General features: G+C 50.9%; 1 protein-coding gene across 5 annotated transcripts in view; it reads right to left on the bottom strand.

Moving 5' to 3' along the window:
- Positions 1 to 18,770, bottom strand: part of FARP2 (FERM, ARH/RhoGEF and pleckstrin domain protein 2) — a 100,684-nt gene that overhangs the window by 2,597 nt on the left and 79,317 nt on the right. For 2 of the 5 annotated variants that reach the window (XM_059703869.1, XM_059703868.1), the window contains 12 exons: positions 17,157 to 17,335; positions 15,271 to 15,300; positions 13,640 to 13,729; positions 13,132 to 13,265; positions 12,644 to 12,725; positions 10,734 to 10,971; positions 7,307 to 7,437; positions 6,739 to 6,807; positions 6,038 to 6,127; positions 1,316 to 1,336; positions 1,023 to 1,105; positions 67 to 185 (listed from right to left, as the gene is read on the bottom strand). In XM_059703869.1, coding sequence (XP_059559852.1) covers positions 67 to 185; positions 1,023 to 1,105; positions 1,316 to 1,336; positions 6,038 to 6,127; positions 6,739 to 6,807; positions 7,307 to 7,437; positions 10,734 to 10,971; positions 12,644 to 12,725; positions 13,132 to 13,265; positions 13,640 to 13,729; positions 15,271 to 15,300; positions 17,157 to 17,335 — 1,266 coding nt within the window. The remainder of the gene's footprint in view (positions 1 to 66; positions 186 to 1,022; positions 1,106 to 1,315; positions 1,337 to 6,037; positions 6,128 to 6,738; positions 6,808 to 7,306; positions 7,438 to 10,733; positions 10,972 to 12,643; positions 12,726 to 13,131; positions 13,266 to 13,639; positions 13,730 to 15,270; positions 15,301 to 17,156; positions 17,336 to 18,770) is intronic. The other 3 variants (XM_059703870.1, XM_059703871.1, XM_059703872.1) reach the window with 3 other exon arrangements.

The following is an 18,770-nucleotide window of genomic DNA, read 5'->3' as shown; positions in this document are numbered from 1 at the left end:
ACGTGACCGAGGAAACCGGTTTATAGGAAAGCTTCCTCAGTGCAGGGGGTCTCAGCCAGAACTCACTGCGAGGAGGAATGCACACCGCGCTGCCTGGCAGAGCCAGGGTCATGTTGCCACTGCTCTTTGCCGCTTCAATGGCATTGTTCAGGTCATGCATCCACTTCTCCTTTTCCAGCTGAGTGCTGTGGGGAGAGGGAGGGGCGGGAGGGCAGGCTGAGGCTCAGAGCTGGCCCTCGGGGCCCGCACAATCTCTCAGAGGGGACAGGAGTGCGGGATGCCTGTCTCAGGGTTCAAAGGATGGTCCAGAGTGCTGCTGGTGGCCCAGCCTGCATCCCTCTGTGGGCTGCCAGGGGCAGGAGGAGGGAGGGCAGCACCTTGGTGTGGACTGGAGTTCTCTACGGGGTCGTCTGTTCCTAAAACAAGGTTTAAAGTCTCAGATACAAGTCTGGTTGTTTCCTGGATCATTATTTCCTGGTGGGAGCTGGTGGATGCCTGCCTGAGAGAAGGAGAAACGCTGGAGTCCCCCGGCTCCCCCAGGGGAGGACAGCACAGCACGGTGCTGACGGAGGTCGGGCTGCCCCTCCTTCGTTGGTCTGATGTCGAATAGGGGAAAGTGGCCATTTGCCCCTGAGCTGTGGCCCATCAGCCTCACTGCACAGCTAGGGGCTAGGGTGCAGGTGAGGAGGGCCCCAGCCTGGCTGCCCTGTCGTTCTTCCACTAACCCGCTGGCACTGCCCCTTAACTTGAGTGTGCCAAAGAGCTTGTGCCCCTGGAGACCGATAGTCTTCGCAGGCCTGTTCTTGTCAAGGGCAGGAAGCAGCTTCGCAGTGCCATGGCCAGTCTGTGGAGACGTTCTCTGGCTCCCCACCACTGGAGAAGCAGTGCTCAAGGGGCACACATCACTCCTGACTGTGGGAATGACACTCTCATCACTCAGAGGGGACTCTGGCTCATGGCAGGGGAGCCCCTACTCATGGGCTCCCAGGGCCCACTGGGATACAGATGTGAAAGGCTCTTACCTGGCTGCCACCACGATTGTTTTTTGAGCTGCATAAATAGTAAAACAGTGTGGAACAGACCACTCACTCTTGCTTTCTTCTACCTATGGGTGGGAGAAGAGGTAGAAGTCTGGACCAGGAGCAGGGCTGGCTGACACAAGCTTAAAGCACAACACAGGTGATGTGAAAATTCTGTGCTGTCCAAGTCTACGCTGACTCTACAAGGGGCTATGGGAGGCATAAGGAGTCCTCACACCATGGCACTTGCCACCCAGGTGGGTAAGCTGTGGGCCACAGGGCACCCAACTACTCACCGGTGGGTCCAGTACTATTAGCTGAAAACCAAGCACAGGAGACAGTGTTGAGCATTATCATTAAATAGGGAGTTGGACAATTCATTTCATAAACTTGGTACCAAAACCTAACAAAGTTAGATTCAAAGAAAAACCTATACAGAGTAATCTCAGCTATAAATGACTAAACAAAATACAGTGGGGCCTTGACTTACGAGTGTCCCGACTAATGAGTTTTTTGAGATACAAGCCGTCTCTCGGCCGATTTTTTGCTTTGAGTTGCGAGGTAAAATTCGGGTTATGAGCCAGCTTCAGATACCCCACCGCTAGTTGGCGCAGCGAACGTCACAGTGAACGCCACAGCATCAGCCCAGCATCACGTGTCTTACTCGTGACATACGAGGAATTTGAGTTATGAGCTCCGTCACAGAACGAATTAAACTCGTAAGTCAAGGCCCCACTGTAACTTAAAAATAAAATATTCCCACTCAAGCTAAAAGCAGACAAATTATCCTGTGACCAAGTAAGGTTGTTCTAGGAATGGAAGGATGGTTTGACCCTAGGAGGTGATAAAAGCAATAACTTTGTCACAACGTCAAAGGGAAAATAGTGATCATTTCTCTAAATGCTCAAAAGAACTTTGCTAAAGTTCATCATGTTATTTCTGATAATATTTCTTAGAATCTGAAAGAAACTGTTAATATGATAAAGGTTCTCTTTCTCAAGCCAAGAGTTATCATCCTTCCCTAGGTTCAGCCAAGTTACAGATCACTCCGAAGAACAGACAGCTTCCCTGTGCAGGGCCTATAGGATGTCAACCACTGAGCCTTACATTGAACATAAAAAATCTAAAATTAACATGAGCAGTGACCAGCAGGAGAAGGTTGTCGAGATGTTAGTATTTCCCCAAGTTAATATGTAATTTTACAGTTAATTGCCATAGATCATTTCCATCAACAACAGATCGCATATATGACAGTGGTCCTATGAGGTTATAATAGAACTGAAAAATTCTTATCACCTAGTGATGTAGTGGTCATAATGTCCTAGCATAACCATTACTCATGAGTTTGTGGTGATATTGGTGTAAACAAACCTGCCACCAGTCATATAAAAGTATAGTAATACAGTTATGTAAGGTATGTAATACTTAATAAACTACTATGTCACTGGTTTATGTATTTACTATACCATAATTTTCATCATTGTTTTAGCGTGTACTCTTTTGATGATTAAAAAGCAGTTTATTGTAAAACAGCTGTGTTACATTGGCGGCACCCTCATATATCTTGTGTTTACCGTGTCATCTCTTGATGTCATCATTTTCTCTTGTGCTTGATTAAAATCATGTTTTATAAATTGAGTGTAGCCTCAGTGTACAGGGTTTATAAAGTCTACAGTTGTGTGCAGTGATGTCCCAGACCCTCATGTCCACTCACTACCCACTGACTCACCCAGAGCAACTTGCAGTCCTATAATCTCCATTCACGGTAAGTGCTCTATTCAGTTATACCATTTTAAATATTTTTTTCCACTTTCATTTTTTATACCGTATTTTTATAGTATCTTTTCTATGTTTAGATACACAAATAACATTGTGTTAGAGTTGCACAGCCTAGGTGTGTAGTGGGCTGAACCACTTAAGTTTGTGCAGGTGTGGTCTGATATTCACATGACAAAATCACAGCATGGCACATTTCCCAAATGTATAGCCCCATCATTATATGGCATATGACTGCAATGCAATTTCAAGAGAAATCTCAATGGTGTTTTTTGAAGGAACTTCTCCAAATTTTTCAAAAATTTACTGGAAGAATTAAATACTTGAGAATAGCAAAAAAATTTTTAAAAAGGAGGACAAATGAGGGATGAAACTAATTCCCCTAGACCAGCAGTTCTCAACCTGTGGGTCGCGACCCCTTTGGCAGTCGAATGACCCTTTCACAGGGGTCGCCTAAGACCATCCTGCATATCAGATATTTACATTACGATTCACAACAGTAGCAACATTACAGTTATGAAGTAGCAACGAAAATAATTTTATGGTTGGGTCACAACATGAACTGTATTTTAAAGGTTCAGAAGGTTGAGAACCACTGCCCTAGACAGTGACTGTAACACATAACACCACAAATTAGAAGAGTGTGGACTGATGAGAAACACACAAACGCCCAGAAAGAGCCCATGAAAACAAGGGCTATTTATATGGTCAAGGCAGCCTTCAAAATCAGAATATGAAGGGTCCAATGAATAAGGGGAAAACAGATTATATGGCAGAAAATGAGTCCCAATCTAATAACATTCAATGAGATATTTTAGGTAGATTAATTGAGAAAAATGAAACCATAACTGTACCAGGATATAATGTGCCAATATAATCTTGGCATGGGAGGGACTTTTTGAGCCCACTCCAAGGACGGGAACCCTAAAGGAAAAGATGGACAGATCTGACTACAGAGTCTAAGTTCACTCTCTCAGCAAGAATGTGCCACATACTGTTCTAGGAATAAGACAAACACAATCGCTGCCCAGATGGGTTTCAATTCTACAAGGTAAAACCAAACTGCAGGCAAAGTGAAAAGGAGTTACTAGCTGGGGAAAGCATTTCTGACATGTGAGGGTTGGCTGGCCTCTTTATAACTGTCACAAAAGTGCATGAAAAGCTAACATCATGGAGACCAGAGTGATAGACATGAATGCCTCCTAGAGGGAGTGCCAGGAGACAAGGACCCAGCCAGCCTCACTGACGTCCCTGGGTTGCTCCACTCACCAAACTGGAAAAGATGAGGGGGAATCCCCAGTGCTCCCCAGAGCTGTGCAGATGGTGCAGCCTTAGGTGTGCTCAGTGGGACGGTCCCAGTGCAAATGCTCCGACAGCCACGGAGCAGCAACACTCACACTGGAAATGGCACGCTACGTCCACACAACGCCTTTTGGAATTTATTTCGAGGACGTGGTTGAGGTATAGAGAGGCACACAATGGTGCTATTTCTAATTCTGAAATGCTAGATGCAGCTGGAGTGTGAAGCGAGCCAGTCAAGAAAACGGCTGGCTCCCCAGTGTGCCATTCATCTCAGCTCCACTTGACACGGTGGTGAGAGCACAGAGGACACGAGCACGTCCATGACACATTGCTAAGCAAAACCAGCGCAGGCCACAAAACAGCTTGTAAAAGTGAGTCCACTGTGGCAGCAAAAAACCTCGATCTACTCGTGAAGCTGGAAGGGCGTTTTGTAAAATGCCAACAGTGCTTATTGGTGGTTGGTAAAATTGTGACTGATTTTCGTTTTATATTTTCAGTTTTTTTTTTTTCTATAATGAAAGCATAATTATGAAAACAGAGGGGGTCTGCTTCCGGTAATGGCAGGTGAGCACTTTCAAACTGATCCTCCTTGCTGAGAGCTGGAGAAGCTCGGAGGGACCCTGAGGGCCGGGAAAGGCAAGACACCCTAGAAGAAGACAGGGTGCTTGCAGGACTGCTTTGAGTGCAGAAATCGAGACAGCGGGCCAGGCACGACAGAGCAGAGCATGATCGGACCCCACCCACGGACACCTGGAGGGGAGGCCTGGCTGGGGGGCCCTGGCTGGGAGAGACTCACTGCAGTCAGATGCTCTGGACCCATGGCACCTCTGAACGGGGCCTCCTATCTTTACCATTCCTAAACGTGGGTTCCAGGCTGAGTGCAGACTTACACGGAGGGCAAATGAAGGTCTCTCTTCAGGCCATAGAAAGAGCTGACCACAAAGGAGGTGGCTAACAACTGGATCACATTAAAATGAAGAATTTCTATTCATCAGAGAATTACAAGTGTCATGTTGCAGCTGTGACCGTGGGGATGGGGACATGCTGGACAGAGTGTGGTAGACAGAGTGCTCCCAGACCAGCAGGATCCCTAACAGCCCAGGCCAGCAACAACAGAGTGGAAACGGAGGTTAAAGGGCAAAGGGAAAACTGGATGCCACACAGGAGATCACTGCATGGACCTCACACAGGACTCAGAGGAAAGAAGCCAGGCGCCAGCTCACTGGGAGCTTCTCCAGCCCATAGCTTCCCCATCAGTGGTAGCATGTGTTTTGTATTTTAATAATCCTTAGCCAAGGATACCAAGGATATGTTTTAGAGAGAGGAGAAGGTGTGTGTGAGAGAGAGATACATCAATCAGTTGCCTCCTATACACACCCTGATCAGGGATTGAATGCGCAACCTAAGTATGTGTCCTGACTGGGAATTGAACCCACAACCTCCTGGTGTATGGGACAATGCTCCCACTAACTGAGCCACCTGGCCAGGGCATGTCTGACTGTATTAAAGCTGTGTGTGTGTGTGTGTGTGTGTGTGTGTGTGTGTGTGTGTGTGTGTGTGTGTGTGTGAGTGATAACTAATGATGCCATGCAGGACCAAAATTGTCAATATAAAAGAAATACAAATCAAAGAAGTAGGAACTCTACAGTCTTAAGATGTGGTGGTTTGGTTTTGTCTTTCAAAACCTGTGTCAGCTCCCACCCCTCCAGCAGCAGAGTCTTTCATTGCACCTCCCACCCTGGGGGTGGCATGTGGACAAGGTGAGTTGGGGGCTTGTCCTGTAGGTGCTGGTGGTGGCCCCAGGCTTGAGTCTGGAGGGGCTGTAGAGGCAGCTGTTTGAGCACCAAAAACAGTAATCACAACAGATAGAAACAGACCAACAGGTGCTTTAAGCTAGCCGGTTGAATCCCAAATACCACAGCCGGTTCCTCAGCACTCACCAGCATGCCACGAAGTGGGAGGAGGCCCCGGATCCGGAAGTGGCTGGTTCCCGAGACACCTCTGCTTGTGTACAGCAACATATCTGAGAACTGAGCCAGGCAGCTTTAGATAAATCATTTAAAAAACAAGTAACAGGGTTTTAACTGTCAGATGAACTTCAACTCCAAGGGCAAAACAAGTAACAGGGTTTTAACTGTCAGATGAACTTCAACTCCAAGGGCTTGATGGTGTTATCAAATCTATTCAGCTTGCTGGAGATTTTTGGTGCAAAAGGGATTTTTATTTCATTCATACAATTGTTTTTGACTAGAAGTAACTAGTAACCACACAAACCAGCAGATGTCCTTGGCCCAGTCACCCCTCATACAGGATGCTGAGGTCTGGATCTAACGATGTGAGGAAGAAGCAGATGACAGGAAAGCTGGTGGCAGCAGGGACTGGCTGGGAGGGCCTCAGCTCCCAGAGTCACAGCCGGACAGCAAGATCCTGTGAGCTGGCAGCTCGGCAGGACGGACATCCCTGAGCCACAGGCACGTGGAATTTTCTATGCGCTGGCTTTGCTCATCCACAGACAGAATCAGGACGGCAACTGGCCTGGATGTGTTCTGTGACCCTCACATGGCTCCTGACTTTGAGGCTGCCCACCTGGCCCAACGCGCTGGCATAGTCCCCCTAACACAACTGCTGCCCATCCACCTACCAGAAAGAACATTCTCTGCTGCAGGCCCTTCCTGGTAAGCTTGTGCAGGCAGCCCTCACGGATGAACTCCTGAAAGACAGCAATGAGGTCTGCATTGTGTGAGCCCACAGCCGCCTCAGCAGATAGCACGCTGGCAGGGCCAGGGCCTGGCTGATGTCACCATGTTGCTCCTCTGAGCCCTTAGATGAGACCCTCACAGCCCCATCCAGCCCCTCACCGGTGCCCTCCTGCCCATTGCTCAAGGACCCTCCGCACCTTTCTGCCTTCCTCCTTCCTGTCGGCTCCCCGTGGTCACTCGGGGCGTGTCTGGGTGCCAATTAACCCAGTCTCCACACCATCTGCTGAGCACCTTACAGCAGGCTGGCTACACTAAGGCCGTCATGTAAAGCAAAGCGTGCTGCTCTTATTGAGAAGCTTCTGGAAAGTTCAGCCATAGAGACGAAGCCATGAGTTCCACATGGAGAAAAACTGAGTTGCGCACGTTGAGAGGTGAATTCTGTGGTATGTGAATTATATCTCAACCAAAACAATCAAGTAACCAGCGCAAAGAACTTTCTGAGTCACTTACCCTGCCTGGAGCGATGAGGTTCTCTATGCCAACCAAGTCCCGCTGCAGCTCTGTCAGCTTCTGGAGGTTCTCCAGTCGGATGAGGCTGTGTTGTAGTATGGAGGTCACTTCGGTGATGACCTGGAGGGCGTCTGTGTGAAGAGACCCCTCAGTACAGGCACCTAGGCAGGTGGGTGAGGGGTGGCACAGACAACCCTGTTCCCCCGCCAGCACTACTTTGTGACAGGAGCTGGCATTTTATTTTTTAAAATCCTCACCCAAGGACATGCTTCTATCAATTTTAGATGAGCGAGGAGGGGAGAGGGAGAGAGAGAAACATGGATGCGAGAGTGAAACATCCATCAATTGCCTCCCATACTTGCCCTGACTGGGGATCGAACTCGAAACCTGGTATGTACCCTGACTGGTAATCAAACCAGTGATCTTTTGGTGTATGGAAGGATGCTCCAGCCAGCTGAGCTACAGCGGCCAGGGCAGAACTAGCATTTTATTTTTATTAAAAAAATATTTTTATTGATTTCAGAGAGGAAGGGAAGAGAGAGAGAGACAGAAACATCAATGATGAGAGAGAATCATTGGTCAGCTTCTTTCTACATGCTCCCCACTAGGAATCGAGCTTGCAGCCCAGACATGTGCCCTGACCAGAATCGAACTGCAACCTCCTAGGTCATAGGTCAACACTCACCACTGAGTCACGCTGGCTGGGCCAGAACTGGCATTTTAAAAAGCCGTTTTAATTCAAGGAACACTCCACTCAAACTCTACCCATAGCTAAGGCACAAGTGCAGGTTCCTGCAGATGAGCCACAACTTGAATTTGTTCAGCCCAAACTACTGACTAGCCAACACTCAGATGTGGTCAAGAGAAAGAACAGCCTTTCTTTGTAAGTAACTAATGTTACAGGCAAGGCAGTATTTGTTCTTTAGGGAAAATCATTTACTGTAGTTTAAAGTCTAAATAATTTGCACCTTCAAAGTATTAGTAATTTTCTCTTTGAATGGAGGTGCAGATGCTAATCTTATAGTTCAAGCCAAGTTATGAAAATTTAGAATCAGAAGGAAAACGTATTCAGACGAAACACAACCTCAGATATTGAGTGGTCATCAGAGACCTGACCAGGACACTGGGAGCAGCTGTTGGCCAGACGGGCCCACTCCCACATGCAGTGACCACATCTTCCTGTCTCCTGGTCTCCACCACTGATGGGGGCCTGATATCTTCTCATGAGGATCCCGCTGACTGCCTGGCCACTGCCCCTCGAGGTCCCAAGAAGCACAGGTGACATCCACCCCACCCAACTCTGCACCTTCTCAGCTCCAGCTCCGTGAGTCTGGTAAATGGAGGTCTGTGAGTGCTGGCTCGGTCCCTCTTCAGTGGAGGGGACAATACCTTCCCCAGAGCTTTAGGAGGATGAAGTCAGATAGGAAGCACCTGGGGAGACGAATTACTCACTCATAAATGACCCATTATAAGAGCCTTGGTGATGCTAACACAGGGCGGCCACCTGGAGTTGCTCTGTGCAGACTCCTGAGCTCCGGCCCCTCTCTGGCCTCGCTAGCCCTCAGGGCCCAGCTCAGATCTGAGTGGCACACTGTTGGTAAAGATTCTTCACTTTGCTTGTTCACTGTAGGCTTCCTGGCCCCACGTGTCTGTGTCTGCCCTGGATGGCACCCAGTGCCACCTTGCCCTTGGACATGTGTGCATGGAATGCAGGGATGGAAGGTTTGGCTGCCCTTGGGCTGGAACTAGAAGCTGCCAGATGCTGGGGATGTACTTTGGACCTGATGCAGGGCTGCTGGACACAGTACCGTCCCGTGCCCGGGTCTCCACAGAACCAGCGTGATGTTGACAAACCTTCAATGAACACTTAGCACCTGGCCAGCCCAGGCACAGCCCTTGGGAACCCCTTACTGAATGAAGGATAAAATTAAGATGCAAGGCCATCTGCTCTAAGCCCCAAGCTAGAGGTACCTCCTTTTGTCCAACAGGCTCAAGCTCAACTCTTGGGAAGACCAAAAGGGTTGGCCACACCTACAGCCCAGGGGCCTTTTTCCTTGGCCCTGTGGGAGGTGGGTCATGGTGGGAAGGGACTCCATCAGCTGAGCCCTCCGGAGACGGCTGAAGCAAACCCGTCCAGGTGCCAGTTGTTGGCACCATGTTGCGTCCACAATTTACAAAGCACTTTCAGAAGTGCAGCCTCATTTGGCTTTTGCATCAGCCCATGAGATGGTTTGACTGATGAGGAACCTGAATAGTGAGGGCGCCCAGCCTTCTCCATGGGCATGGCCTCCCTGATGACCTGGAGAGGGGCCACCCTCTCCCCCTAGCACTGCCCCCCGATCCCCCTTGCAGGAAGAGACTGACAGAGGCCAGCATGGCAGCATTTTTAATGTTGCTGCACTTTATTTCCCTGAAAATGCTTGGAAATGTATTTTTTTAATATATTTTTTATTGATTTTTTACAGAGAGGAAGGGAGAGAGATAGAGAGTTAGAAACATGGATGAGAGAGAAACATCGATCAGCCGCCTCCTGCACATCTCCTACTGGGGATGTGCCCGCAACCCAGGTACATGCCCTTGACCGGAATCGAACCTAGGACCTTTTAGTCCACAGGCCGACGCTCTATCCACTGAGCCAAACCGGTTTCGGCATGAAAATGCTTGGAAATATTTTTGACAATTTTGTCTTTTCCTTTGTAGCAAACACAAAACACAAAACACTTGCTTTTAGAATGAAGAAGAGATTTGTCAACATCATATGATCCATTTTGTTTTTCATTCAGCAGAAAGCATCTTAATTATACCCATTTATGACTAAGGGAGACCAGCAAGAAGTAGTGCCAGTCTTTTATCTTTTACTTGTAACGATGATGGTGAATTCACTTGTAAAAACCTTCCTATAGAGAGTAACTTCCTGCACTAAATTTATCCTACAACTAGAGGTGATATTGTAGGTTAAAAAGGTCAGGGTTTATTCTTGTGTTCCTTTAACACACAAAAATGATAAAGTCTGTCTATGACAGAAACTTCTAACAGCCACCCTGGACCAAATGTTTGAGTTTTAGCGTCAAGGCTTGCAGAACAGAAATACCTCCAGGTAGCAGGTCACTCTAGGGTCATCCCACCCCCACTGCACAGGGGGAGCTCCTCCAGGATGATTGGATCCCTTCACTCGTGGTTCAGATTTGGAGCAGGGCAAGACCTTGCTGGGGCAGTGGGGCCGAAAGGCGTACTGGCCTGTGCAGACCCAGGGCCTGCTGGCCTCCGTCAGCTGGGGAGGAGGGTGGGCAGTGCCAGCTCTGCCCGCTGCAGACTTGGCCCCTGGGGAGGAGAGCGCACACACCCTGTGCTTCCCAAATAAGGGAGCCGAAGCCTGCAGGTTTGCCAACGCTGCTCCTCCCTCAGATGGCACGGCAGCCCCACTCACCACAGCAGTCGGGGTAGTCGCGGTGCCCGGGCGCGTAGTACCCGCACAGCCGCCGCAGCAGCAGGCGGTAGTGCACCAGGCGCTGGATGGGCTTCAGCAAGAACGTGTTGAGAGGCAAGTAGCAGACTTTCTGGAGCTCGAACTCTTTGTACACGGTCTCCAGCTTCTTGAAGCGTTTGGTGGCCTTTTCCAGTTCCGTCAGGACCTCATCGTGCCTTTGGAAGCAGCCCGTGAACTGCTGTGGAGGCACAACAGGGGCTCGTTAGGTCAGGGACCTGAGAGGGCGTCCGGCTGGGGAGTGGCCTCCTGTCTGGCTCCCCGTGTGGACATCACACACAGGCTGGGAATCCCAATGGGGCAGAACAGAGGACAACGGCCAGGGCGTGTCAGCTGGGTTTCCAGCCCCCGGGGTCCATCCTGCCCCACGGAGACTCCACCCCAACCCAACCTCACGCCAGCAGGAGGGCAGCGGTTTGTCCACAGCGAAACTACCCCTGCACTGCTGACTGCCCTCAAACCTCATGGGGGGGGGGCAGGGGGAGACCACAGGCGTCACCTCACTCTGCAGATGAAGCGCTGAGGCTGAGGGCTGTACCCGCCTCAGGTGCCAGCAGGGAGCTCTCCGCCAGCCACACTCCAGAGCAGGCAGAGTGTGTTCAACCCACTTGCCAGAGAGGGAGGGTCACTCCTGACAGTTTACAGCACCATGTGCATACATGTACGGGCTGGCAGTGTTTCAGTCATAGTAAACTCAACTGGTCCCTACCTTCTAGAAGTTTCTAACATTCAATCAGTTTGTTTTAATGAACATTGCATGTGACTTGTGTGGTATAAGCTCAATCAAACAGATTTATATATATTTTGAAATAAATTTTTTGTAAGGGCTTTTGGGATAGATAACACTTATTAATGAACCTGGCTCAGAAAACCAAAAAATGTGTAGTGGTAAAAAATGGGGCTCTGGGCAGAATGGAGCTCTTCACGCAGGGCTCTCTGAAGACAGCGTAAGCGAGCCTGCGGCCCCTCAGGTGTCTAGGAGCAGAATGGGCCGGAAGGACCTCAGGAGTCTGGGCGGATTGGGTGGAGGTGGGACAGGCTTGGGATGGAGGTGCCCGCCTCCCAGTGAATGGGCACAACAGCGAAGGCTTGGGGGCTTGGAGCGATGCAGGCGGGTAGAAGACAGCGGTGGGAGGGCCCCCAGAGTCTCAGGCTGGATGCGAGAGCTCCCAGGACAGATGCACGGGCGGGAGAGGCCCATCCCAGCTGTTCAGCAAGAGCAGGACCCTGTGCAGTGAAAGCACAGCCGCTGGTTCCAACGCCTGTGGTGACCGGCCCTCAGGAGAAGGTCTCCACTTCCTCTGCGCTGCTGACCTGGTGACCTACAGCCAATCCTTCCCATGAAACTCTAATGCCTCTGAAGAAAAACCCTGAACTATGAGCCCAGAAGGAGAGTGGACGCAAACCCTAACAACCCTGGTCAGACTCTGCACACCCTGTCCAGGCGGGAGCTCAGCAAGCTCAGCAACAACGGCACCTGGGCCCGGGGCTCATGTCCCGGGTGAGTCCAGCGCACTTCCCTGGAGGCTGCTCTGAGGGGAGAGGGTGCCTGAGGGGCCTGGTTCCTAGAGGAAGGAGCCCTGTCCTGACGAGTGCTGCTCGGAGGGAAGAGCTGCCTGGACGGGAAGGCTGGGCACCGGGAATGATGATGCTCCCAGGGGATCGCTGCTCCGAGGGAATTCCATCCTGACTTGATGCGGTTCTTAGAGGAATGAGGGGCGCTCCTGTGAAGGGGTGTTGTTAGGGAGGACACTGTCCTTAGGGGAAGCAGCTCTGAGGTGAGTGCTGTTCCAGGGAACGTGGTCCGGAGGGCACACTGTGCTGCACGGCAGGTGCTCGCCCGGAGTCGCTACCTTTAACTGGCGCATGTTCCTGAGCAGGACGTCCCCGATCCGCTGGTGGCTGCCTGGGGCCTGGGCACCGGAAGGTCCTTCCCTGGAGCAGAGAGGGACAAATACAATCACACCTCAGGAAGGCTTGTGAGATCCACGCTGATCCATCTCGTGGGCCAGCCATCCCAGCACGGCCAGGACAGCAGTGAGCTCCTTGGAGGTGGAGGCCTGTGCCTGACAGAAGCATCTTTACTCTGGGCCATTCTCTAAAAGACACTAATTAGGAAAAAAATAGAATCATCTACTTTTAACCAACTTTGCTCATTCTTCTGAAGTAGGATGAATAAAAGTGATTATTACTGTCTATTCCTCCTCACACGTTTTAAAAATAGACTTCAATGAAGTAATGACTCCGGTGACTTAGCGTCTGAAGCTGGGAGGTTCCCGAAAGCAGCGGTGGTGATGAGGGGCGGCCGCGTGTGCGGGGCGGGGACAGGGCTGGGCATTACCAGAGTGCCAGCCTCTGCTCCACCTCACACAGGAAGCCCCTGTGGAACTCGTAGATGGGGTCGATGTTGGAGAAGAGCAGCGTCATCAGGTCTGCCGGCATGGCGTCCTCCTTGACCACGGCGCTTCGGAACCACTGCGGGAAGAGCAGAGCTCGGGTGACTGAGGGATCACCCCGGGGCTGCGGCCACAGGGGCCTGCGCTGACCCAGAGTCCCCCTGAGGACAGCTCACATGCCATGGCTTCCTCTTGACTGGCCACCAGATTTTCCCAATATTACACAAGAACAATTCTGGTGAAAAGCTTCAAGTGGCTATAGTCCCAGTTTTATGAAAAAATGGACCCAATATTCTGACCCGACTTAGACATTGTTTAAATGTGTTTCACAGAACATGTACAGGTAGATCTCATGATGGCTGAGAGGTATTTCTTAGGAGGGCTCTTCCGTCTCTGGTTTAGAATTAAGAAATATGAAGAAAATCGAAGTAATAAAAGACTTAGTTTTCATACCACAGTGATAACTTCTAAATCCTTCAGGTATGTGCGTTCTGTGGCGAGAATCTCCTTCGCTATGAAGTAGGCCTCGTCGGCGCCCGTGCCCTGCAAGAGGCGCAGATGGTGAGCACATGCCTGTCGGGTACGCCACGGACAGGCCACATGCGCAACCCTCGCTTTCTCCTGCTCAGATTAACGTTCTCACACGGTTTTGTCCATAATTCCTGAAGACATTCCCCTCTGAGTAAAAATATAAGCCCGCTGTTTCTCCTTCACATGTTTTTCTCATTGTATGTTATTCTTTTTGAGAAAAGAATTGCTGTTCAAACATCAATATATTGAAGCTAATTATTGGTTTTGCGATGAAATTATTGTTCGGATACCACTGCCAGGAGTGTAGCTGCTGAACACACAGACGCGAGAGTGTGTGTATATGTATACATGTAGTGATAACTGTTAAGCCTAACTCACAGAAAAGTTATTACGATTGCCAAAGCTCTACATCCTAACGGTGCCCTGTGGGAGCACCGGGCGGCCAGCACGCGTTGAGTGCAGGGCCCGAGATGCCCAGCGCTGGAGCTCTAAACCCCATCAGGGCCTCTGCCTGACGTGCAGGTGCCGGCAGGCCAGTCAGCAGTGATGGCACCCTCGGAGCAGAAAGGGTGGCCCTGTGCCCTTGGGCCCCACCATGCCTGGCTCTCGGCAAAGCACAGGCCTCACACTTGGGCTCAATGGCCCCTTCTCCATCCTTCCTGGTGGGCGACACCTGGTCCTGCTCTAGCCCTGCGACCTTGTGTTGTCCTCCACCAGGCTGAGATCTCTGAGAGGCCAACTGTCCCGTCTGCCATGCAAACGTGCCTGTGAAGCACATGCCAGCCCCAAGGAGGCACCTGAGACGAGCCCAGGAACAGCGGGCAGCCGCTCAGCAGGAAGGAGACATGCAGCCTGGCACTGACCAGTGGGGAGGTTCCCGGCACAGGAGACAAGTCCTCTGGACCCAAAGCAGAGCAGGAGGGTGAGGCAGCCACAGCCTCCAGGGGGAGGGCGGGGCTGCTAGTTGGGTGTGGGACACAGGTCAGAGGTCAAGGGGGAGGGGGAAGAGGTGCAGCAAGCTGGTTACTGGCAGGGAAGGCAGGGAGGGGTTTTGGGGTGACGCAGGCTGGGAAGGGCCGGGCTCTTCAGGAGGCCTCTTCCCACCCTGGGAAGGGGAATGGCAGGAGGAGGGGTGGGACCCTGGATACACGGAGGCTCCAGTTCTGGTGTGGGTGGAGGTGTGAAGGACAGAGGAGGCAAGGGTGACTGCAGTTTGGGGCCTCAGCCAAAGTAAAAAGCCTCTGAACCATGCAGGTGACGAGTTTGAGGAGGAAGGTCAGGGGCCAGGTTGGCCCCCATTTCCATTGCTGACCCCCATTTCCAGGGCAAAGAAACCGCTCAGGAACCCCTCAGTGGAGAGAAGGTAAAGCAGCCACCCACACCTCTGCCGTAGGCTGGGAGGTGGAGGGGGTGCCCGGGAGGGGACTGCTTTCTGCCAAGCTCTGCCACCTGCCCTGCAGAAAGCAGCTGAGAGGCCGAGCGTGGTGCTGTGCCCTTCTCTCAGCCCCACACAATCACCTGGAAGAGGCACCAGCCACCTTCAGCTTTCATACCTTTCGGATATTGTTGGTCCTCACCAATTTCTATTAGAAAGGAGGAGAAACAGCGCGTTAAGTGGGAGACGCTGGTGAGAACAAGCCACACGGATCTCCTGAGGGACAGGTGGTCCTGAGGGAGGCTCAGACGTGAACGCCCTGCCCACACCCAACCCGTGTTTGTTTGTGAAGCTGAGGAACCCCAAAACTGCCCAGGTCCCACCGGGGAGTCATCAGTGAACCTGGGGGCCGGGGCCTTGTTGGGGACACTGGTTCACAAAACCAGCACAGAACACAGCTAGTCACTCACTGGGGTGACCCAGGGGGCAGAGGTGAAGAAAGCGTGTCCTGCCACCCTCGGGGCCCCCTGTGCTTGATGCTGCTTTTACATGTAGCCTGGGACACCAGCATCCCGTGGCCACGTGGCCGGGAATTAGGAGGCAGCGTGACGGGAGGGAGCGGGCGCACTGTGTGAGGTGGCTGCACTGTGACAACCATGTCCCTTCTCTCAGAGGCCTGGTTAGATAACGAAGGCCATAGACACCTTTGTTAGCCCAATTAACCTCAAGTGTCAGGTGTCAGGGGTCATCACCCTACAGATCACCACCTAAAGATCAGCTGTTTTATTAATACACAAAGTGACAAATTAAAATTTAGTTTTTTAAACAGCTTTCCTCCAAAGCCATTTTTGTTATGGCACCAAAGCAACATGGCCAAGATGGCGGGTGGGGGGCTGGCTGCAAAGCCCCAACCACCAGGGGGGCGTCCTAGGCTGGAAGCCAGCCGGCACCCACACCTCTTCAACAGCAGGCCTTCCATTCCAGGGCTGCTGTCACTGAAGAGGGCCCGGGGACCTGGCACAAGGACAGACGTCTGCAGAGGCCTCCCCATCCTTGGAAGAGTTGCAGCCCCCCTGCTGAGGAACCTCATGGGTCCAGCTCAGGTGGCCCTGGAAATAACATGCTTTTTGGCCAATTCAGGAGGAAACACACGAGTGCTAAGGTGTTCTCGATGACAGCTGCCCACATGACAGGCACCTGTGAGGCAGGGGTCCCACCACTTGGGACCCAGTTCAACACGCTTCCTTCAGGTGTGCACCTCAGGGGCCTCTACTAGGTGCAGGGAAACAGATAGATGGTTCCTGGCTTCTCCCTCTCCATGGCCCCCAGGGCCCACACAGTCCACAGTCCATTATTTTAACCACTCTCTTCCCCAAATGTCAAATTCCCTGGACCCTTTGCCCTTCCTCATGTGCTCACATGCAAAGCCAGCTTGCCCTGGCTGCCTTGCCCAGGACATGGCCCATGATGCAGGCCAGGGCCATAAGAGTGGAAGTGGCCACGAGGCCAGGGGTGCCAATGCCTCTGGCCATCGCCTTGTCCTTGAACCATGAAATTCTACCCTACCTTTCCACACCTGCCACACTCCTATCCCTGGGATCACCTCCACTTTCTACCCTAAATCCACCCCATCCCTTCCCTCCCCTTGCAATGACATTCAGGACCCACTCATACATCAGCCCATGACTCCCTTGATTCCAGACGAGACTGGTCCCCACCCAGCAAACCCTTTCTGTGCATTAGACCTCCTCCCGGTTACTGGGCTGAGGGCTCCTCCGGGCCTGCCCCTTTCTGCCACATCCCCAGGATCCAGCCCAACACTCAGAACCCATAGGTGCCAGGTACTGTTACAAAGGTCCCAAAAGAGTCCCCAGGACAGGAGGACCTCAAGACAAGATTTCTCTAGGGAAGCCAGCTCACCATCGTTCCCTCAGCAGGCCTGGGAGGGAGGGCTGTGTGGGCATAGAGCCCAGTCCTGCTCTGCCCACAGGCTTCCCAGCCCAGAGAGAAGTTTGCAAATCCAGGCCCACCAGCACCCAGCCCTCTGCTTGGGGTGGTGCCCACCTTGTGTTTCGGCTCCTCCTCATCGTCCATCCTGGTTCCGCCGGCGTCGCTAAGGACAGGGCTCAGGAGTGGGGACGAGCCCCGCTCAGCTGGGCCCAGCGTCACCTGAAACACAGGGCTCAGGCTCAGTGGGCTCTTCTGGGTGGAGGGAGAAGGCTGAGGACTGTCCATGGGAAGGCCTGGAATTGAACAGGGTGGGGGATGGAGTGAGAAATGAGAAGGGCCAGGATACGGCCAGACACCACATTTCTTACCAGGCGTTAGCCGACACTAGCCTTATACTGCTGCTCGGCACTTTCTGGAAACTGTGTAAGTGAAGACGCTACCACATGCAGTTCTCAATGTGACATAAAGTGAACATGAGAAAAGGTTGCTGGCTGACCAATCCGATTTCAGACACCAACCACAGGCGCCTGGACCCCTGGGCTGTGCAGTTGCAGGGCTTTCTCTTTGCTCTAGAGATAAAATCAGCAGCACAAGCATGTGAAGCAGGACAGACAGGGCGGAGCACCTTCTGTGTATGTGTTAGAGACATACCGAACTGATGCCAACATATCTGAAGAAAATATCTATTTTAATGCCAAACTCATCAATCATTCAGTTAAAAATCTGATCATATAAAATTACAACTCATTGTTTTCTACTTAACTGAATTTTCCATTAATAAAGGTTTTATTTTGGTTTTCTAGAATTATAACCCAAAAGTAATTCATAGTTAAATTTTCCCCCTTTTTAAATGTTCGCTTTTGATTAGACAGAAACCAAAATTTTGGCCTAGTTCTAAAAAGGCTAATGATGAAGCATATTCTATCATACATTTTGTAATAAAAAATTCTCTTACCCATTATTTTAAAAAAATTCTTAAAGGTTTATTTCTAATGTTTTTTTCCCCTCTGTGGGAAAACAATTACTATTAAATGCCGAATTTTAAAGATACCATTAAAGCAGAGTTTTAACAAAATATGTAACTGCTGTTTAAAAGCTCCTTAAGATAGACAATTACCTTAAGTTTCCAAATGTAGAGTGTTTTAACACTCAAACTACCATTATTTCTAACTATGATTAAGTCAGTTTACAAAATGCTGGGATAGAAATAACTCAATTCGAGCCCGTGGTGGCTGCCCACTCCCTACACAATGGCTTAAAGCAAGATCCTCTAACACTACCACTAACGACTTCAGATGCAGTCACCTCTAGTGACCAGCTTATAAAACCAAAGCTTGGTTTATTTAGCCCAAAACATGGGAGTGTGTAGACAGGTGTAGAGGAGTTTTGTGAACACCCAACACACCTGTTTCCTGCTCCCCAGACAGTCATAAGCAACTGAACTAGAGTCAGTAGCCGTCCCAGGCAGCGGCGGGCTGGCGGGGCCCTATTTTCACATTGACAGATCTGGAGCTGGGATGCCACCGAGTGCTTCCAGCGATGAATTACCAAAGCCAGGACGGCAGTTACCTCTGGAATTTCTCACAACTGACAGATTTAAAACATGATGAAACACCCATTCACATTAGAAAACCTGGACAAAATAAGATATGAAATTAACAACCGCCAAAACCGGTTTGGCTCAGTGGATAGAGCGTCGGCCTGCGGACTGAAAGGTCCCGGGTTCGA

This window comes from Myotis daubentonii, chromosome 7 (assembly GCF_963259705.1).
Source record: "Myotis daubentonii chromosome 7, mMyoDau2.1, whole genome shotgun sequence".
Lineage (NCBI taxonomy): Eukaryota > Metazoa > Chordata > Mammalia > Chiroptera > Vespertilionidae > Myotis > Myotis daubentonii.
The sequence above is the reverse complement of the archived record's forward strand: the minus strand, read 5'-3'. Positions and strand labels throughout refer to the sequence as shown.